We start from the raw sequence: 22,275 nt of genomic DNA on the forward strand, positions 1-22,275 counted from the left end.
GGATTCATGGGAAATGATGGCAGCTTAAGGAGGTGGCTTAGTGGTTCTGCCTCACATCTTTGGTAACTTTATAAATTATGAAAAGTGTATAAACAGATGTTTATTAGGGAGTTACAAGCCTCACTTCAGTGACCCTACATCCTGAGCCCCCACCCCCACGCCCCCACTCCTCACCTCAGCTTTTCTCCTAGTTACTGCTTCCCACTTGGCAGCTGTCTGGTGTTGACACTCACACATTCCTAAACAACACCATTTGGGTTGGCCTGGTGTTGTGAGTGTTATGTGAGTGGTCATCCTGTCTGTATTTGTGTCATCTTTTGCCCCCTGGTATATCTGAGGTCCTTGCTGCTGTTTTCTCAGCTGTGTTTGTGGTTGCCAAGACTGAAGGCCATTCCTACTTCCCAGAAGCCTTTCGTACTCTTTTCTCTGCCTCCACTTAGTAGCTAGTTGTAGCACCATTAAACTCACCAACTCAGTGCCCTGTCTGTCTCCCTTCAGGCTGCTGTCAAAATTCCATACACTGGGTGACTTACAAACAGTGGAAACTTACTGGACACCCAAGACCAAGGTCTGCCCACTGTCTAGTGATACTGTTCCTTAATAGGTGACCTGTAGGTATGATCTTAAATTGCAGAAAGGTCCACACATGCTCCCTCAGTCCTCTCTAAGGAGCAGAAATCCCATTCATGAGAGTCCCCTCTTGAAGGCCACATCACTCCATCTTAGTGCCCTGGGGTTTAGGTTTCAGGGTATAAAGTTTGAGAGGACACAGACATTCAGACCACAACATTCCTGAAGTCTGTAGGCTCATGATCTGAGCCCTATGGGGACTTTTTGACTCTCATGTTCCTTGCTTGGGAAAGGAGTTTGAAGACACTAAGTAATAGAGATTAATTGTGGGAGTTACATAGGATGCTTTTTTAAAATTCATATGGTGTACCCCAATAGTTGCTCAATTGCTTTTAGGTAGTAAGTTCCATTGAAAGCTCTGAACAGTGAGTCACAGAAGAGAGACGGGACCTGGGCAGTGGAATTGTTTTAAGAAGTAATAGCAGGGGTGGGGACATAGCTCCGTTGGTAAGGTGCTTGCCATGCAAGCATGACAACCTGGTTTGGTTCCCAGAACCTATGTAAATAATGAAAACAAAAAGGGGCATATGAAATCTCAGTGCCGGGAAGGAAGAGGCAGGTGAGTCCCTGGAGCTCACTGGTAAGCCAGCCTAACTGAATGGGAGAGCATCGGGTAAAAAGGGAGAGGCCCCATCACAAAACATAAAGTGGATGGTGTCATGAGGTTGACCTCTGGCCTCCATACTTAGGCACACACATGTGTGTTTCACATACACACATAGAACACCCAAAAATAAAGACAGGCACAACTCACTTCTCAAGATGTTGCAAGCAAGCTTGAAATGGCTGGCTGGTGGTGAGGGCCACGCTTGGCCTGTTTGCAAACTGAGGTGGATTGCGTGCCATGCTCAAGAACAAAGGCCAGAGGAGATCGGGCAGTACAGGAAGGGGGGGGGGCAGAAAGTGTGTGTAACAAGTGCAGAGTCAGGGGTTGCCAAGAGGGAGCTTGGCAGAAGAGGCGGATGGTGACTTCCCACAAGCCCCCAGGCAACCTCAAGCAGGGAGGGCCTCTGCAGTGCCTGCTGGCTTGCCTGGAGGTGTTTCGTTGTCCTGGTTGGTTTCTCCAGCAATGAACTGAAGACTTTGGCAAGGTAGATGTTTATCCGTCAGCCATTCACCACCGCCTGCACCTGCGCTGACCCCTGGAATCCGTGGTTCATTCAGAAACCTCCAGCTGGACGCTCATGCCTTTGGTTCTGGGTGGTTTTGAAAATGTTAATTTCTCCTCTCTGGCTCTCAGAGGCACTGTGGGCAGGAATTAGTATTTACCCAGTGTTCTTGAGCTGAAGGGTACAGGGTGAATGCTGAGTGCTTTTAGAATCGCTGCGATTCCTGGCCGCTGCATCAGGCTCCTCTGGGCTCCCTGCTGCCTGGCCTTGATGTCCACCTGTGGCCAGCTGGGGAAGGGAAGGCAGAGATGCTGCCTGAGAGAAGGGTTAACTATTCCCGACTATTTTCCTGCTGAACATTCTAGATGCTCTTAAATGGAGTAATACAGACTTGGCATGTCTATTATCTTTTCCTCTCTCTTTTTTTTTTTTTTTCTGTTTTGATTTTGGTTTTGTTACTGGGCACTGAACCCTCATAGGTTCACATGCCCAGAGCTGTTTTTTTATTCTGTCCCCGCCTGCCCCCTGCACCCTGGCTTTAAACATACTAGATGAAGGATCTACTAAGCTGCACTCCCAGCCATCTTTTATTTATTTATTTATTTTATTTTAAATTTAGAGACAGGGCCTCACTGAGTTGTCTACACTGGCCTTAAATTTGTGATCCCACTGCCTCAACTTGCCATGTTGCTTGGATGACGGGCATGTGCCACCATGTCAGGAATCATTTCATTTTTTTGACTAGGGCCTTGAAGCTAGATGTTGTCCCTGGGTCTATTAGTCAGCTTTCTGACAAAAACCTGAGAAACAGTAAGGTTTGTTTTGGCTTCAGGTTTCAGAAATTGTGGTCATGTTCACATAGCTCTGTAGTTTCTGGGTCTGTGTTGAGGTGGACATCATGAGAGGGTATATTTGGTGGAGAAAAACCATGTACCTCATAGGAAGCAGCGATTTGGAGACAAAGGTGCTAGGGATAAGACACACACCCCCAGCACCCACTTCCTCCAGCTGGGCCCCTGGTCTCCTGAAGTTCCCACCTCTCCCAAGAGGTTAGAATTCATCAATGGGTGCACCTATTGATGCAGCATCTTCAATTCCCCAAGTCCCACCTGCCAATACTACGGCACTGTGGACCTAGCATTTGCCCGTGAGCTTTGGGGATATTTCAGACATAAGCCATGACACTGCGATAGTGGGGTTGCCTAGCAGGAACTGCTTCCTGCCTGCCTCGGTGCCTCAGATCAGGGTACATAGTTTTTGCTTTGTCATGGCTGTCCCAGAAGTGAACAGGCATAAACTACCACAGTGACAGGGCCTATCATGCTTCCATGGGCTATCACACTCTCAAGCCTGTATCCACTCCCTACACAATGCACTTTATACTAACATAAAGCACCCCCACTTAATCACCCCTGGCCAGCCCCTCCCTACACGCAGACCTAACTCCTGTGTCCAAGGAGCCACCTATGTAGAACTGGAAACTTCACACCAAAGCCTGATGGTTATCTTTGTTTCTGATTTGGTCTTGTCCCTTTTTGAATGAATTGTGTCCTCGTGGCTTCCAGCAGAACCATTCCTGCTGGAGAAACGAACAGTTTTTCACTTTGCGAATGACACATCTTTGTGGCTAAGTCTTTGGCCGGGTGCTTTTGATAGTTTCACTGGGAGATAGTTCACATGGAACAAGGGACATGCACACTTTGGAGGTTCCAATTTCTTTCCAGGAAATCTTGTGCTAGAAAAGACATCCCACCAAGAGTTCATCTGACATTTTCTTCTTAGTATTTAGTGTTACTAGCCACTGATGATTTGAGAAATAAAAAGTAGACTCACACTGGCGTGTTAATTTTGATTATTACTGAAGCTGGATATACTCCCTGCATATATTAGCCATGTCTCCCTCTTTTTGTTTTTGTTACATTTTTTTCCTTATGGAGCTTGAGTTCTCCATATGTTCTAGTTAGTCACCCTTTGTCATAGCTGAGCATGCTTTTCTCTAGCTGGCTATTTTCTGGTTGTATCATCTACTCGAATGTATTTCATTTTTATATAGACGGCTCTAACTTTGCCTTTACACCCCCCCTCCCCCGGCTGAATTTACAGGAATACAGCTTTACCTTTAACCCAACTCCAGTCCTCCATCTGTGACATCTGTCATCATTTTCTGTTGGCAGCTGGTACTTATCTTCAAGTAGCTTCAAGCTGGCCTCATCACCTCTTTCTAACAACCCTTTTCTATGAAGTTCAAGTTATTTTGTAGAAGTTAAAAAAAGAAAATTTCCCTCGGGGAATTAATTCAGCGAAAGGACACTTGGGCTTTGGTGGGAGTACAATGAGTAAGGCTGCATTTTGTAAAATGTGACTTTGCACGGTTGTGAGAACCCAGCCAGGGAGTGTTGCCAAGGATCCTGAGTACCAGCTGAAGACTCTATGGGGGCAGTGAGTTGTAATAAAAAGGCCTATTTTTGCTCTCTCAAGCTCCTGCAGTCAGAGAGCTCGTACTATTTCCAGGGCAGATGCATTTGTGTGGTTGTTGGATTCCGCCACTTCCTGGCTTGCAGGGCTATTCTTAGGACCGAAGCTTCACTCCATTTGTAGACAAAGCCTGTGCCAGTGGCATATGTCCCATCAGGGCCTGCCCGCCCTTTTGTACCAAGGTGGGAACCCCAGCCCTGGGGCCAGATACTCTGGTGTTTTCCAACTGTGGCTTTCTGGGTTCTATAGCGATTCTCCAGTGCTTTCCCAGACGCCAAAGTAGCTTATGCCCATTGCTGAGGGTTTTGGTCATCTGACTGTGTATGCTTCATTGCTTATGGATTTGGGGTTCCCTAGATGATTTTGTTTCTAACTGACGAATGTTGAGATGTTACACAAGCCTGACCTAGACACTCTCAGATTTCCTATTTTTCTAAAAATTCCACATTTCTGTAACTTTGCATGCCATTAGTTCACCCAGGGGACTTCCCCAAAAGCCATCTCCTGGTATCAGCTTCCGTGTTGGAATTTAGTAGAAGAGAAAGCCAGGAACACACTGGTTACGTTAGCTTCAAAATTGGATGTAGTGTTTTCTTTTTGTCTCCTGGAACCCTGGTAGCTTCAGTACATACATACATTTGGGTTGAGAAGTAGGGCTCCCCACTGGCCACCCCATGACCCCCTATACCCCATCCCCAGAGTCCTTCCCTGTGATGGAGAGCTGTGTTCTTCCTGTCACAGGCAGGAAATGTGGTGACAGGAGAGATGGTGGAAGAGCTCATCCTCTCTGGAGCAGATATCATCAAAGTGGGAGTTGGACCAGGTAAGACCTATGGACCACAGCACGACTGTCGATGGGGAGCAGGGGGCCGGGGCTTGGGGTTCCTGGAGATAGCTACATGGGAACCATGAAAGACTCACCCAGGGATTCAGTGCACATTCTCTGGAAGATCACTGAGCTTCTCTATGAAGCCATGTCACTGAGCAGCTCTATGATGTCCCCAGTCACCTTCTACAGGAGCAGGCATGTGTTGTGGGATAATCCTTTTGTACACTGTGAAGATATGGCTCTGATTTACCTCATATTTAATAAAAAGTCCCGTGTCATTATTCGGGATCTGGCGGACTTATGAAAGTCCAGTTACAGGCATGTAGTTGAGTTTTGAGGCCTTGCTTAGGATGTTAATGTGGAAGGGCAGGCTTAGAGATCACTGATGTGATCACGTGCCTTGAAGAGGAAGGTCGGGGCAGGGAGTACATGAGGATAGTTAGTGACGAAGAATGAGTAGGTGAGGACAGTTAGTGAGGAAGAATGAGTAGGCTCCGGTGAGTGTTTGAGGGACCCGAAACATTGTAGATAGACTTGTGACTAAGTGGCCAAGCTGAACATGACCTGTGGCCCAGGCAGTTAGCCACCTGATAGGAATCCCCCTTTTAGACACTAGGGTCACACACAGGCCTCTTGAATGAGGCAATCGGTAGAGTTGTCCCAGCCTTGACCTGTGAATTGCTGTTTCTTATTGGGGCTGGCTGGTGTTTACCTTCCCATATTGTTTTCCATATCCAAGCAGGCATTCTCACTGCCACGTTTTAAAATTCTGCCCTGGTCATCCATTATCCCCCCAGACACTAGCATTGGAGAGGAGGAAAGAAAGAAAATAGACACTTTATCTGGGACTAAAAATACCAGCAGTTACACACACACATACACACACACACACACACACACACACACACTAAAAAACAACCACCATCTACCCCAAAAAGACAGTCTTAAAAAAGGAAGCAGACAGGAAGCATAAGTGCTTGCATAGGAAGAGGACGCCTTGTGCTTGCGATCCAGCATGTGTTAGTGCATATATTGAAAAATGGCCCTGTCTGCTCAGAAAGCATGCAGGCTTTTAACCTGCAGGGAGACTTCAAGCTCGGCTGTCATCCTGTGGTTTTCCTCATTGCCAGCCACTTAGGCAGATCATAACTTTCTGAGCAATATACACAGGACCTGGTCTGTCCCTACAGCAACACACAGAGACCCCACAAGGCATGCAGGAGGAGGTGAGTGAGTGGCGGGGCAGGAGTGTTGTGGTGACTCACTCATGCTTGAGTTCTGCATTCTTTCCATGCTATTTATAGTGCTCTCTTATGCACGAGGCTCATTCTCAGTGTCAGGTTAGACGAGAGGGTGAAATCTGCACAGCTTACTATCCAGCAGAGAAAACAGTCCCCAGCACCCCTGCACAAATAATAACTGAAGCAGCCTCCTCAAAAGGCAATGTGATGCATGGCTGCCCTGGAGCAGGGACGTTTCAGATGAAGCCCCCAAAATGAGGAAGGGTTAGCTGGACAGTAGGGAATGTTAGGTGAGTGGTGGAGGGGAGAGAGAGAAGAGAAGAGAGGAGGGGAGAGGAGGCAAGGGGAAGGGAGCAAGAGAAAAATTCAGAGTACAGAGAAGCCCAGAGGTGGGAAGAAACGGGCTGAAAATTTGGTGGTAAGTGCACAAGGAAAGGGGGCCATAAGAGGGAAGGCAGGCGGGGCTTGGAGGTTGGGACTCACTTGCTTTGGGGATAAGATGGGATTAGAAGTGGGAACAGGGGACATAGGATCAGGACACTGGTGCTCCCCTGGACCTGAGAGAACACAACCAGGACTGAGGGGGACATTGGTTCAGGAAGAGGCAAGAGTGAAAGATATCCATGTGTTGGCATGAATACTGAAAGCCAAGCTGACCTCAGGTCTAGGCCGAGTGGGGACTCAGGCCTCGGAGATGGGGTAGGACGTATAGCATGGAATGAAGAAAGATAGAAGCTATGTTATGTTCGGCCCAGAGTTGAATAATAGAAATACAGTTATGTAGCTTCCTCATCCCAGGGGTTTGTAAAGGTCAGGCCCAGGGACGAGCCCTTCTGCTCCCTAATGCAAATGTATTCCATTACAAGCATACCAGGTAGATGTTGGTTTGCTAGTCTCCTGGGCTGGGCAGTGAGGTAGGGAGAGTTTAGTAACTTGACAAAAGTTGAAGGTGAAGAAGCCTGGAGAAGTCTGGGAGGGTTCCCAGTGGTCCCTGGGAGTGGAGTCTGCATATGTCAAAGAGTGAGGGATGGATGAGGGGAGAGACGAAGCTGGAGCCTGTGTTCAACCTTTGCAGGGGAGCAGACATCACATGGGGAGGGGCAATGGGGGTTGTGTGGGAGATGTCTAGGACGTTTGCTGATGAGGATGGTGAAGACTTGAGGGGCACATGTAGCCAGTGGTATAGTGTGTAGTGAGACCGTGTCACTGACCAGCCAGCACTTATCCTGCAAGCATATGGCCACCGTTGGGGAAATGACACCTCCTCACCGGGGCAGGGCCACATGATGGTGAAGGGGTATCATTGTATGTTGTGTTCTACTCATGCAGAACCCTCCCTGAATCCACCTCTCCTCCTGCACAGGTTCTGTGTGTACCACCCGAACCAAGACAGGAGTGGGCTACCCGCAGCTGAGTGCCGTAATAGAGTGTGCTGACTCTGCCCATGGCCTCAAGGGGCACATCATCTCTGTGAGTATTAGGAAGATCTGGGAGCCTCTGGGGACCGTGAGGAGATCGTGACCATGGCCCTGGCCATGAGGGGCCATGCTGCCTTCAAAGACTCTAGTTCCAAATACTGTCACATTCTATAGGTACTAGGGATTTGGATGTCTATGAACTTGGGCAGGGCTGACACAGGCCATCATATCTCAGATTCAGCAGTTGGGAAATGCTCTGGGAAGCGATATGGAAGGTTTGTCCCAGATGAAATGATAGAAGGGAGCTGTAGAACATTGTTGAAACTAGAGAAAAGGTCATTAAAAAAGCCCTCAAAGACAGTTTTGGAGTAGTGAGCTGAGAAGAGGTAGAAGAATGTGTCACACAGATGAATTTCAGGACAACTGTGGGCACGAGCTCTGGGGGACATGTGAAAAACTGGGGTTTTCTTCCAAGTGCAGCGGGAAGCCATTAAAGATGCCAGTGCAGGGCAATGTGAGGAGGGCTTCTTTGGGAAGGATTGGGAAGGAACAGGCTAGGAGGAAATCTAGCCTGGGAGATGTGGCTCAGATGGGAGGTAACTGTGCCATCCACTAAGGGGTAGGCAGCAAGTCTGCAGAGCCATACTCCAACCCAAAGGGTGTTTCGGGAGTGGAATTAAGTCTTGGCAGTAGAGTTGGTATATGTGTGACTGGTAAATGAGGAAGAGTCTGCTTCTGCCCCATGGGCTGGTTTATAAGAAGGGCTACTGAGGAAAAAATTCACTTTGGATTTGTGGGTTCATGTTGATTTTGGGGGTACATGACAGGCACCAAGGGTTCATGGGTTGGAGACCTGGCCTCTAAAGAGCCAATTAGTCTTGGATCATTATAAATGGATGAGGAAGCAGGGGGATGCACAGGTGAGAGGTGCCCTGCAGACCTTGAGGCAGGGGCCTCTGACAGGAGGAGGGAGTCGGATGCTTCCTCCTCACCTGTCACTTGTTGAGGGCAGTATCAGTTAAGGCGTGGGAGTGAAGGAGTTGAGCATGGCACCAGTATTCTGACAGAAACTCCTGGAATGATGATGATGCCAGCATCATCAGCCATCAAGCGACACTAAGGATTGAGTGATTGAATGACAAGGTGCAGTGGGTCCTTTCCCTGTGTCCTACTCCACATCATTCATGGAGCCACCATGTAGACCACTGGCAATAGTCATGTGGTGTGAGTGACTCACTGTGGTGGACCATGGCACCTGCTTGCGTCGCTGAGATGGATGGATGAGCAGATGGATGGGTAGATGATGTGTCCAGTTGTTCCTTGTTATTCTCAAGCGGTAGAGTCCAGAATCTCTGTGGGGCACACATTGATGGAAGTAGCATGTAAGACTGTGATGGCACTGTGAGTCTGCATTTGAGAGCAAGGGCATTTCATGTAGCTGCGGCCACCCAGGAATACCAGGCTCTCATCTGCCCACGGTTCTCCAAGTTCCTTTCAGGAGCTAGCTGTGAGAATGTCTCCAAGACACTTGTGTTTATATACACGCATTTCTGGACTATATAATGAATTAATTCTTTCTGAGGTTAGCCCCGTTGTGTGACTTTTCCAGGGGAGGTGAAACATCTGTTCACACCAGATTAGGCACAGATGCCAGAACAAAGACATGGTCCCACCCAAATCCAGCTTGTGAACCAGCAGTTATTGGGCTTACTTAGAGCATGGTTGTGGAGTTAAGGACTATGTGTGTGTCAGAAACAGCTGCATCACTGCAGAGTACCACCCCGATGTGAGTGGCCACCTTACAGAGTGACACGATGTGGGGACAGTCTCAACTGTAGATGGCCTTCTACCCCCTTTATAATCCCCAAACCACATGCAGCTGGGCAGGAAGGTGGGAGAGGCTGGACTTTCAGACTCTCATCAGACCCTCCCCACTCTTTCCTGCTAAGAGGACTTGGCCTGATCTTGTGAGGGTCTCATGGTCAGGTCGTCACAGTTGCTCCAATTTTGCGATGCTAGGGATGATCTCCTATCAGGAGGATAGAGTTCCAAAGCCTAAGGTGTGATTGTAAGTCTCCATTAGCAGTGATCTTTGCCATCAGGGCATCACATACACATCTCGAATGGCCACTGCTGGCGATTGAGTGGAGGTTATGTCCCGTCAGTAAGGTCTGTCTTAAGCTTTCTACTGCTGCGATAAAACACCGAGAGCAAAAGGAACTTGGCGAGGAAAGGGTTTACTTCAGCTTAATGTTCCACATCACAGCCCATCCCTGAGGGAAGTCAGGGCAGAACTTGGAGGCAGGAGTTGATGCAGAGGCCATGAGGGGTGCTGCTCACTGGTTTGCTCCTCATAGTTGGCTCAGCCTGCTTTCTCATACCATCCAGGGCCACCTGCACAAGGGCGGCACCGCCTACAGTGAGGTGGGCCCACCCACATCAAAATCAAGAAGATGCAATACAGACATGTCTACAGGCCTAGCACACAGCTAGGCTGCTAGGTGCACTCTTCACATAGCAACAGTGCTGCAAGACATTTTCTTATGAAGATTTTCTCAACTGAGAGTCCCTCTTCTCAGATGAGTGTAGCTCAGTGCTTCTCAACCTTCCTGCTGCTGTGCCCCTCGTGTTGTGGGACCCTCATCCATAAGATTATTTCACTGCTGCTTCGTAACTCTAATTTTGCTACTGTTACGATTTGTAATATAAACATATGATATGGAGAAGAGGAGAGGAGGGAGGGGAAACTGTGCAAAAATAAATAAAATAAACCCCCATATGGTGTGGAGGATATCTAATAGATCATCCTATGTGGGGTCTCCACCCACTTGTTGACAACCATTGCCAGGTTGACAGAGCCCTAACCAGGACAAGGTCTTACTATAGGCTCCTTCAGACACCATCCTTATGTCTATCTAAGGACTTAAAACTTCCCAAAGATTGTGGAAGGATGAGGTAGACAGTGTACCTCCCAGGTGACTGAGAGAGGTCACCCCAGCTTGTGTGCACAGCATTACATGAGAGGTAGCCTAACTCGGCCTTTATGTCTCATGTGATGGCCAGACTAGCAAGGCAGTGACAGCTTATTAGACCAGTCTTGGGTCCCACCCCAGACCTGACCAACTGAATCAGGAACTCGGAAGGTGAATGCAAGGAATCCCCTAGGTCCCCCCCCCCAACCTGCCCTTGACCTTGAGAACCACTGGTTTCTACAGAGGAGACTAGGACTCATTCGTTAGTTCTGCCTGGAGTCCTGGGAGCCACTTCTGTGTAGGTTAGCCAAGGTGACAGCCCAGACTTGCAGCACTGTTGCTATGTGAAGAGTGCACCTAGCAGCCTAGCTGTGTGCTGAGATTCTTTCTTTTCCATCCACACGGGGTGAGGAGCTCAGGGTGTCACTAGAAGACCAAACTGAGTTTAGAGTGTCTCTTGCTCACTGCACTTCACCTTGCTGCTTCCAGTCAGTTTCCCATTTCTTGGCTCAGAAAAGCTGTTGACCTCACTTCCACTCTCTGAAGGAGTTTCTCAAGTAGTTGCTGCCTCTGCCAATCAGACCAAACCAGATGGATGTTTGGGATCCTGCCACAGGGCCCACTTTCCTTCGAGCTGACTCAGTTCACCTGTCATAACTGAATTAGTGTATCTGCGTGACTGAGGTGCAGGAGGAAGCCATGTAGGAAATGGGGTCTGTTCAGCAGGTGCTGGAACCAGCAGGCCAGGCTTCAGTAGTGTCTCTGTCATGGCCCATATGGGAGGAGGTGGGGGAGAAGGACCCCCCAGTCCATTCATGATACTTCAGGTAGAGCCAAAGTTCAAGGTGTCACCAGTTAATTTTGTGTAATTATGTCACCATTTAGAAAGACCTAACCAAACCCATTGAATAATTAAACTAAGGAGGCTTGATGAATTCTCCATTAAAATAATGCTTAACTCAGGAAAACCTAGAAATGCCAAATATATGAAGAAGAAGAAAATTAGTATCATCAGGAAGGCTGTCTTAAGAAGTTGTTCCTAACCTCATTTCTCCACTATTACAGCTGTGTGGTCGTAGGAGAGCCATTGTTTCTCAGTTGTGTGATCCTAGAAGAGCCACTGTTTCTCAGTTGTGTGGTACTAGGAGAGTCACTGTTTTTCAGCTCTATGGTACTAGGAGAGCCACTGTTTTTCAGTTCTGTGGTACTAGGAGAGCCACTGAAATTCTCTCAGTCTCATTTCTCCACCCAGTTACAAGATACCAACCTTAGAGTCTTGAGTTTGAACATGGACATGAGTAAGTTCAGAGCAGTTCCTGGTCAGGGAAAGGCACTTGACTTGAGAGTCCTGTGTTGCGCCCCCCATCCCATGCTTGCTCTCGCAAGATATACCATAATAGAGGGAGGCATAATATATTTAAAGAGAAATCAGGCACTAGGGAAATATCTGGAGATCTACAAGGATAACACCAACTAACAATCTAGGCTTGCTCTCAGGCCTTTTTCAGAGGCCTGAGCTGTAATGTGTGTATGGGCACAGGTGTGTGCATAGAAGTTCAGAGGACAGCTATAAGTGACAAGCCTCAGGCACTTACCATCTTTTGTTAGAGACAACGCCTTTCATTGACTGGAACTTTCCCGTACAGGCCAGGTTAGCTGTCTAGCAAGTTTCCTGTCTCCAGGCCTCATCTATGGCAATGCTGAGGTTGTAGGTGTGTGCTGTTGCACCCAGCTTTTTACATGAATTCGGGGTATTCGAACTCAGGACCTCACAATTAGGAGGCACACACTTTACCAACTGGGCCATTGCCTCAGCCCCTGAGTATTTTTTTTTATTTTCCATTTTTATTTGAATTAGAAACAAGATTGTTTCATATGTCAATCCCAGTTCCCTCTCCCTCTCCTCCTCCCCTGCTACCCCCCCAACTAAAACCCTATCTATCACATACCCTTTCTGCTCCCCAGGGAGGGTGAGGCCTTCCATAGGGGGTCTTCAGAGTCTGTCATATCCTTTGGGATAGGGCCTAGGCCCACCCCCATGTGTCTTGGCTCAGGGAGGTCTCCTCACTGACACCCACATTCCTGAGGTCTGGATCAGTCCCAGCTATCAGTCTGGGCACCAAGAGCTCCCCCCTGTTCAGGTCAGCTGTTTCTGTGGGTTTCACCAGCCTGGTCTGGACCCCTTTGCTCATCACTCCTCCTTCTCTGAAACTGGATTCCAGTTTAGTTCAATGTTTAGCTGTGGGTATTTGTTTCTACTTCCACCAGCTGCTGGATGAGGGCTATAGGATGGCATATAAGTTAGTCATCAATCTCATTATCAGGGGAGGGCATTTAAGGTAGTTTCTCCACTGTTGCTTAGATTGTTAGTTGGTGTTATCCTTGTAGATCTCCAGATATTTCCCTAGTGCCTGGTTTCTCTTTAAACATATAATGCCTCCCTCTATTATGGTATATCTTAAGTTGATCTCCTCTATTCTTCCCCCTACTCAACCTTCCTGCTCCCTCATGTCCTCCTCACCCTCCCCTTCTCCCCTTCTCACTCTCCTAGCTCCCTCTCCCCTCCCCCAATGCTCCCAATTTTCTCAGGAGATCTTGTCCTTTTCCCCTTCTCCAGGGGACCATTTATGTCTCTCTTAGAGTCCTACTTGTTTCCTAGCTCCTTTGGTGGTATGGAATGTAGGCTGGTAATCCTTTCCTTTATGTCTAAAATCCATATATGAGTGAGTACACACCATGCTTTTGGAACTGGGTTACTTCACTCAGGATGGTTTGTTTCTAGTGCCATCCATTTGCCTGTGAATTTTTTTTTTTAAGCAGAAGAGGGATGCTGAAAATTCATGAACCAAACCACTTACATCCCACAATGCCTTTAGTCCTTAAATATAATGCTAACCATGTTGAAAGACAAAACAAGCAACACTTGTCAATTACTGCTTTGCATATTTTCCCAGGACTAATTCTTTTTACAATCTTCTAGCAGCTGTCACCATGTGAAGGTGGGTGTGTGTCTTAGATGGCAGAAGAGTGTCCCATGTTCTGTCTTCCTAGAGCATGATTGGATTCTTTGTGCAGGTTTGGGAATTACCTGTCAACTGTAGAAGGTGCCAGTTCCATCCTCTTGACAGATCATGTGAAATTGCAATGCACCCAGTCCCTCTTGTGTCTGGCCGATTGGGTGTGTATCACCCATTTCATAAATGCACACACCAACAATGTATGAACAGACACAGTGAAGACAGTACTCTCTGTGGTGTTATGCAACCATGTTAACTGAGGACTCTGGTCTACTCAGAAATAGGCTCATTTTCTTTTTTAATTTTACAGTTTTTATGTGTGTAATTGTTTGGCTTACATGTATCTGTTAGCTCAGTCTTAATTACCATAAATCTATATATTTTATAAGACTTAAATTATAGAGGATGCCTTTCACTGGCACCCTCTCTTGCTGTTGGATCACATTGCACCGCTGGAGGAAGAGTGGAGGGGAAAAGGGACACTTCCTGTTTCTCCTTGCTTAAATATGAGTCTCCTTGCTATGTCACCTCCTGCCTGGATCAGCACTTCTCTACTACATTTCCCAGAATCCTCTTTGACTCCTAGTCCCATCTAACTTGCTCTCTCATTGGCCAAATAAGTACTTTATTCAATAATAAGATGAACATACACAGTACATTCCCCATCAACTACCTCTCAAATAGTCAGGTCTCATGGGAGACACAAGAACAATGCCCTTGACTGAGCAAATAATGACTGTTGGAAAGACCAAAACCAAGCCTTCAGCACCACCCCGTTGATCAGAACTGCAAGCAAGTGAAACCATGGGACTGAATGCATTTTATTTTTGTTTGTGTTTTTTTTTGTTGTTGTTGTTGTTGATTTCCTATAGCTCTGGATAGCCCTGAACTCTGAATCCTCCTGCCTCCACCTCCTGATCGCTGAGGTGGAAGATATACACCAGCATGATTAGCTAAGCAGCAGGGTTTGAATGCTCCTCCTTGGAGTGTGGGGGCCAATTAAGTGATGAGAAAGAATGATGAGCAGGGTGGCATGGTACAGACCTGTAGTCCCAGCACTCGGGAGGTTGAGGCCAACTTGAGCTACATGGTGAGACCCTGTCTCCAGCAAAACAGAAGTGAGGGCCGAGTTACAGAGCCCAGCACTTTCTGGATGAGATGTTCATTGCAAAGTGCCTTGCCCCACAACTTGAGATATCTGGTTCTGTCTTGCAAACTGTCATCCACGTTACCCCCACGAGTGTACTGTGTTCTCTTCTTAACCCAAATGTCCAGCTCCACATAGTTGGCTCTTGCTTGCCCATGCTGAGCCTTGGCTACATCCCTGTCACTTTGTTCCACCTGTCTCCAACTCTTCTGTTTCCTTCCTGGGCTGTCCTTCTGTGTTTTCCTGACACCCCCAGATCACTATCACCCTTCTATGTCTGTGTCACCCAGGCTCTGCTGGAAATATAAAGTAGCAGCCTGGGCATTTAGAGTCTATTAATAAGGAAATGTGAGTGCTGTATCCTAGAAACTTTGAACCAGGTTGCGGTAGCCTGAGGTTGCAGACTATCCCACTGCCCATTAGGCCAGCCTGCCTTATGTGGGCAGAGTGGGTTGGCAGTGAGCACTTAATTTTAAGGACATGGTGGACGGGAGACACAGGCAGCTGATAAGATACAGCAGCCAGTTCTATGCCCTTTTCTCAGCTCTTAAAATAATCTAGCATGCAGACTAAATAAATCTCACCTCTCAGCAGGCAGGGAGGGAGGGGTGACTTCTGAGTGGGAAGGAGCGGGGACCATGGAGTGGCTGGGCATGTTACATAATGGTCTAGCAGAGGACAGTGGCCAGTCTGCCACACTCAGTCTTCCTCCCCAGATGTGGTGGCTTGAGCCCGGATGGAGGATGGGCAGGGATGCCAGCCTCTGACTGTCAGAGGAAGGATGTGATTGGGGAGCTCAAGTGCCAAGGGTAGTAACTTAGCTAGAAAGCCTGCCTCTGGGCTGTTGGGCCAGCTGCTTGGTTAGGGGTGGGAGGAGGTCACTTCATCCTCCTGAGTGAGGCATAGTCTGGTCTGTCCCCACCCTGATGATATCCTCTCCTTCCTTTGAAGGATGGAGGCTGTACATGTCCAGGAGATGTCGCCAAAGCCTTTGGTAAGTACCAGGGACAGCCCTGCCATTGGGGGAAAGCGAGGAGGAGGGGCTCTGGGCAGCTTGGAAGAACCACATGGAGGAGGGAACCCGGGGGGGCTTCTGGGTTTATTGGGAGTTTTCTTTGTCTGCATTTCCTTCCCATCTGACAAAATCCTGGCTTGGTTTTGGTCTGTAGCTGAGCAAGCTGAGTGCTCAGAGTAAGGATCTGTGGTGATGTCATGATGTCATGCCAGCCAGGCTCGGGTCAAACTGTGATGTTTTCATTGAGGAGGAGGGCACCCAGGACCCTGCACAGTACTTGCTCTTCTGTGTAGAGACCACCAGGCTGTTTGGCTCAACCTAGAGCAGCCCCTGACTGAGTCCCCATCTCTTCCTGTCTGGACGCTGACCAGCCTGCTTCCCACTAGAGGGCAGCAGTGCCCACTGTAACCCAGCAAGGCCTGGGTTTTGCTCCGCACTGGCCAATATCTCAACAAAAGGGGCAGCAGGGTGGTAAAAACAGGGCTGCTGAGCCCTGTGCTGGCTGCTTACTTTCCACAAGCCATATAGAAACCAGAACTGGTTGCCCAGCGCTTTCTGTTAAGTGGTACACTACACCACACACACACACGCGTAGAAAACTTTGTCTTAGTGACAAAAGTTTGCTTTTTAATATTTGAATTACACTTGTTTATATGTGTGCGGGCACACACATCTGGAAGCCAGAGGACATCTTAGAGGAGTCCATTCTCTCCTTCTACCATGTGGATCTGGGAGAATCAAACTCAGTTGTTTAGGCTTGGCAGCAAGTGCCTTAACCTCATGAGCCATCTCACCAACCCCTGTGACAGAGAGCATGCAGATAGTGTTCTCTCTCTACTGGCAGGGTTTCTTAGTAACCCAAAGTATATCATAAAAAGAAGTGCTTCTAGGCCAGCTGTGGAAGGAAACGTAAGTCCTCTATCTGTTCCATCTTGCCTGTCTTATGGTCCAGAGGACAGAGGCCTCAGGAAAGAAGGGCATGGTCCTAGTCCTACAATTTACTGCAGGGAGAACGCCAGTTCTAAGCATCATTTAGTGTGTGTGAGGCTTTCTTCTGGTACCTCCCATGGACCACAGCACAAAGCGGGAGCTGGATATGTTTAAAAGCCCTAGTCCTTCAGAAAGTACCTTGTTCCTGAGCTTGGGACTGGCCCTGTGCTCAGCTCTCCTCAGACATTCTCCCTGCTCTGTTAAAGTGCAGTCTTACATGCACAGAGGAGCCAGGGCGGCCTTGCCTAGGAAAAGCCAATTGGGAAGCCGCTTGAGAGTTGAGAAGTAGAAATCACCAGGAACCATTAACGGTTGTGTTTAAGAGGTCTGTGCTCAGGGTGCCGCTGTTTGCTGACTTCCTTCCTCTGGAGGTCTGGCCAGACCAGTCATCCCACTGACCCCTTAAAATCACAGCAGAGGGCTGGCTGTGGTCAGCACTGGTGTCTGGGAGCTGCAGGCAGTACCCTGTGGAGTCTGTGCTGTGCCTTGCTTACCAGGGGCCAGCCCCACGTAGCATCCCTTTTCTAACAGATGGAGCAGAATGGGACTGACTCCTCCGTGCATACCCTGGGGGTGGCAGGGTTCCTTAGGAGTGACATCAAGTCTGCATTTCATCTGCGGTTGATCTGCCCCTCCCACCCCCAATTACTCAGCACCCTGTTAAGAATCCTTTTAGTTCTAAATTCCTCACTGACGCTGGAAGGGACACCCCTGTTATGTCACTTCTTAGTCTACTTTTCTGTTGACAGAAGTTAATTTGATTCACGGCTGAGGAGGTTGGGATGCCCAAGAGCACAGTGTTGGTACTAGTCTGATGGCTGTCCCACAGCCTGACAGAGGGTATCGCATGGGGAAAGAGCAAGAGTGTTTTACAGAGCTACTGAGATCTTTGTGACTGTGTGTAACCTGCATGTCCATCCGTGTGCCCCCCCCCAACTTTCCCCCACACCCTGTGTCCTTGACTCACTGCAGTCTTCTGTCTTAGGAGCCTGAGCCATTTTGTGATCAGTCAGGGAGGGTGAAGGGGGCAGGACTCGTTCCAGATTCTATGTTCTCTCTGAGCCCGCCTCTGCCTTGTCCCCTGGTCCATTCCTTGGTATGTAGGAGCCGGTGCAGACTTCGTCATGCTGGGAGGCATGTTCTCAGGCCACACTGAGTGTGCAGGGGAGGTGATCGAACGGAACGGACAGAAGCTGAAACTCTTCTATGGCATGAGCTCGGACACAGCCATGAAGAAACACTCGGGAGGAGTCGCCGAGTACAGGTATGGCTGCCATGTGGCTTAGGCTGTGTCCACTAGACTGGCTAGCTACTCCCCTTAAGGGGAGGGGCTAGAAAACACACCCGGCATCTCTGTACTGAGCACCAGCTTTCATCCGGCTATCGTTTATGAAAGCAAGTGTGTGATTACGCCCCTCCCAGACCCCCCAACCTGCAAGCTAAGGATGAAGAATAGTCTCTCCTTGTATAGACAACAGGGGGCTTTTCACAGAGGACACTGTTGCCCATGGTACTTCATTTAGGCCAGTCACCTGCCCCAGGCTCTGACAGGTGATGTAGGCAGCCTTTCCAGCTGGTTACCTGTACCACCTGATTGCAGAATCAGACTCTAGGCCGATGGATGGTTTTAAGGTCCCCAGTTTCCCCAAGGTCACCTGGTTGCTTCCATTCTCCTCCAGAGTAGCCTCATGTATGCTTAAGAGCCCCATGACAGAGCAGACCCAGAATACCATCACCCAGCTCCAAAGAGCCTGCCGCCACAGTTCATCAGAGCCAGCTCCGAGGACAGGCTGTATGAAGGACAGAAGGTCTCACATGCTTAAAAAATGCAGGCCTCACATGAGGATGGGAAGCCTACCCTGGCTGGCTCATATCCTCTGTGTCCAGATACCTGCCCCACAATTCAGAAGTTTTTTTTTTTTTTTTTTTTTTTTTTTTGGCAGGATGTGGCATTCTGACATAATGTGTGAGGGGAAATCACATGACTCCCACTGAGAGGCAGTAGTGTGGGATGTTCTCGAGTAGGGCAAGCTAACTGCAATTATTCTCCCTAGTCGTTTCTATCCAAGGGGGGACGTTGATAAACAGAGTTATAGTAGAGAGGAGCTGGGTGGGCAGGAGTTGGGGGTCAGCGCCAGTGAGAAGCAGAGCACACTCCTATGGTCGCTTCAGAGCCCCTTCCTGCCATTGTACCTGGATGTGTGGCTAAGCAGCCGGTTACCTTCTGACCTTCTGAGGGCCATGTGGCATCTGGGCTCTGCCAAGATGAAACTGAGCCATATGGTTATGTGGCCACTCTGTTCTCCATTTGAAGCACCCGCCCCCTCCAGCTGTTGCAGAGAGTCCTCAAAAGAGCAGATAGGGAAAAGTAGGGCAGGCTTCAATAATACAGATGCCCGGAGCTGAGGGAGAAGCCATCTGGGTGGCAGGGTGTTCAGGAAGTTCAGCAGGGTGGAGGTGCCACAGAAACACTGAGGCTTAGTTCTAGAAGCGAGATCAGATATTAGTGTTCTTCCCTTGGAATGCTGGAGGAGGTAGGAGCGCCATTCACAGTTAGCCTGAGCATCACAAGCTTACCCGGCTCCCGTCTCTCTGGCACTTGCAGCCTCACCACCGTGATTGTCACATAAGTAGGACTCTGACCTCACGTTTAACTACTGCCTGGTTATTTGTGCCGGGCTAGCTGCTTGTCAATCATTAGCAATTACGTTCGTGTTACAGATGAGCAGATTCTGGAGTCCAACAGTGAATTACTCACAAAAGATGATGTCACCTTAGCAAAGAGGAAAGAGTCCAGGAAGGCCACGAACTATCTGGAAAGAATGTTCGTGCCCGGGCAGCTGTCGTGGGCACACAGGGGCATGTGTCTGTCTCAGGTTACACAGCTCTGGGATCTGAACCATCTTGGTTGTGTCAGTGACCCTGGTTTCTTGAGCTTTGTGCTCTTCAATAGCCACCAAGCAGCCCATCTTCCAGCCAATAGTGTAAGGTGTTGGAGTTCATGAAAGGTGTCAAGGAGCACAGATGTTAAGAGAAGATATTTACATTCTTTTTGAGTTCTAGACAATGAGTTTCAGACTGAGTTTGCGTTTTTCTAGCTAATGACTAGGCACAGAAAGTTCTAGAATGTGGGTACGAGTTCGGGTTTGCCTGGTCCTCGCCTTCTGTAATGCTGCTGCAAAGGCATGCGCAGACTGCATCTCCATTTTGTAGGATCAAGGTCTGACTTGTGATACAAGCTATTTCCTGGTGGCCTTGGGATGGGGGACAAGGAGACAGATGTGTATTAGGCCCAGCCTGAATTTCTAAGAACTGCCCTGAGAATGTGGAGATGCCATCCAAAGTTCTGAGGGTTCTCCACTCATAAAGCTCTCACTCTGGCTCTGGGTGTGGTGATACATGGGGGCAAATGGAGCTGGTGGGTGGTAGAACCTGAGAGAGGACAGGCAGGCGGTTGGGGGTGCAGTCATTGCATCTTCAGGGGCAGGACTTTTCAGATGTCCCCGACAGACCTGTGTTTTCCATGGTGAGTGAGGACACTTAGCATCCACAGAGCTGGTGCTGAGGAGAACAAAGCTCTGTGCTTTTTCTATCAGTGAAAAAGGATGGATGTGGCAGGCGGTGGCAGGAGGAGGCAACCTAGTGGGTTTGTTTTCCCAATTAGGCTGTTGGCTATTTGGTGGTTGATTCCAATAGGAACCATAAGAGTGGAGGTATATTGCTAAGGAGAAAGTTACTAAGGACGGTGGGGGCAGATGTCTCCATCTCCATCTCCTATTGCTGACCAAGACTTCTCTTTCCTTGGTGAGCAGGGGAGTTCCTGTCAGGTTACAGGAATACATCACCTGCTAGTGACTTGGTAGGGATGGCAGAGTGGGGTAAACCACCATCCGGTGGATAGAACATCACTGTTGCCCTCATGAACTCACTGAAGCTGTTGTTACCTGAATAAGACTTGCACAGGATGAGGAGAGCCTCATAATACCCCACTCCTCTCCAAGGAGCTAGAGCCAATGGTTGCTGGGAGAGGGGCAGTCACTTTCTTCAGTGGTATGGCCACTGGTAAGGTGTCTGTGCTCTGGTGAATAACTTCACCCTTGTCATGAAGGAATTAAATTCAGTGGGTCACAAGACAACCAACAAAACAAAACGACATGAAAACAGGGGACCCTTATGAGGAAAGGGAGGGGCTTTGGTGGGAGCAGGGGCAGGATGAGAGAAGGTAAGGGGGGGAAGTGAAAATGACCCAAACATATCATCTACATCTATGAAATCATCAAAGAAATCGAAGCTACAGCAGGGATCATTCCACCTGGTGGTTAAGGGAAAACAAACTGGATTAACCCTCATCCTCCACCTCCTCTTTCCCCTCCCTGCAGGGCCTCTGAGGGCAAGACTGTGGAAGTGCCTTACAAAGGGGATGTGGAGAACACAATTCTGGATATCCTGGGAGGACTTCGGTCTACCTGTACCTACGTAGGGGCTGCCAAGCTCAAAGAGCTCAGCAGGAGAGCAACATTCATCCGGGTGACCCAACAGCACAACACAGTGTTTGGTTAGCCTGGGGATGCCGAGGTGCTGAGCTGAGTGGAAACCACCTCTCGCCGCGCTTTTCCCATCCGTCCCCTTCTTGTCTGTCCCAGCAGGATGGCTGCTCTGCATGGTGGAACACTGCCACCGACACTGACATTGAGTCCTTGTCCTGACCTTGCACCCAGAGGCCTTGGGGCTTGCCCTGGTGCCTGTGTAGAGCCCAGAAGCAGGGTGCTCGTGGGGCCCTGGGTCAGCACCTAGAACTCATTGCCTCCTTGTTTCAACCAACCCTTGCACCCTTTCCTTCCACCGTTTTCTTTCTGAAGGACGATGGTTTCACTTTTAATAGAATGCTATGATCTTGATTGAGTGCTGGAGTTTGCGTGCTCAGGATCATAGTTGGGTAGAGTCACTAGAGTTTGGAAAGCCTCCCCAGCCAGGTAAGTGACTCTCAACTGTTCACACACAAGGCCCTGGTTGGGGAAGGGGTGTGATGTGAGCCTAAGTAACTCACACCCTATCTACTGCCTCTGGCTTTTGTTGCTGAGAAGAAAATAATGCAATGGGCAGGGTCAGTGGACATGAAGAATCCTGCCCGTGCTATCCCTGAAGTCCTTCCTGGGAATAGGTCTTGTCTCCCTATCTGTTTGGAGCTGCTTGTAGCTAGCAAGCAGGTCCTGTCTTAGATTCTTAAGTACTTTTGTCACATGCACAGACCCCACCAAGCCCTTTTCCTTCCCTTCTCAGTACCAACTTGAAGGCTAGTCCTTCTCTCTTTTAAAGACAGGATGTACCTATTAACCCAGATTGACCTCAAACTTGGAATCCTCCTGCTTCAGCCCAGCTAGGCTGGCCCCTCTCCAAGAGGTTACAAACCATCCTGAAGTCTCACAGATGTC

General features: G+C 48.7%; 1 protein-coding gene across 2 annotated transcripts in view; it reads left to right on the forward strand.

Annotated features, from left to right (window-relative positions):
* The window catches only part of Gmpr (guanosine monophosphate reductase), a 37,920-nt gene extending 16,179 nt beyond the window's left edge, over positions 1-21,741 (forward strand). For both annotated transcript variants that reach the window (XM_035442949.1, XM_027410019.2), the window contains 5 exons: positions 4,956-5,037; positions 7,648-7,754; positions 15,790-15,832; positions 17,948-18,107; positions 21,223-21,741. In XM_035442949.1, coding sequence (XP_035298840.1) covers positions 4,956-5,037; positions 7,648-7,754; positions 15,790-15,832; positions 17,948-18,107; positions 21,223-21,403 — 573 coding nt within the window. In that variant the 3' untranslated portion in view covers positions 21,404-21,741. The remainder of the gene's footprint in view (positions 1-4,955; positions 5,038-7,647; positions 7,755-15,789; positions 15,833-17,947; positions 18,108-21,222) is intronic.
* The last annotated feature ends 534 nt before the right edge of the window (positions 21,742-22,275 follow it).

Source organism: Cricetulus griseus, chromosome 3, assembly GCF_003668045.3.
Source record: "Cricetulus griseus strain 17A/GY chromosome 3, alternate assembly CriGri-PICRH-1.0, whole genome shotgun sequence".
NCBI classification, from domain to species: Eukaryota; Metazoa; Chordata; class Mammalia; order Rodentia; family Cricetidae; genus Cricetulus; species Cricetulus griseus.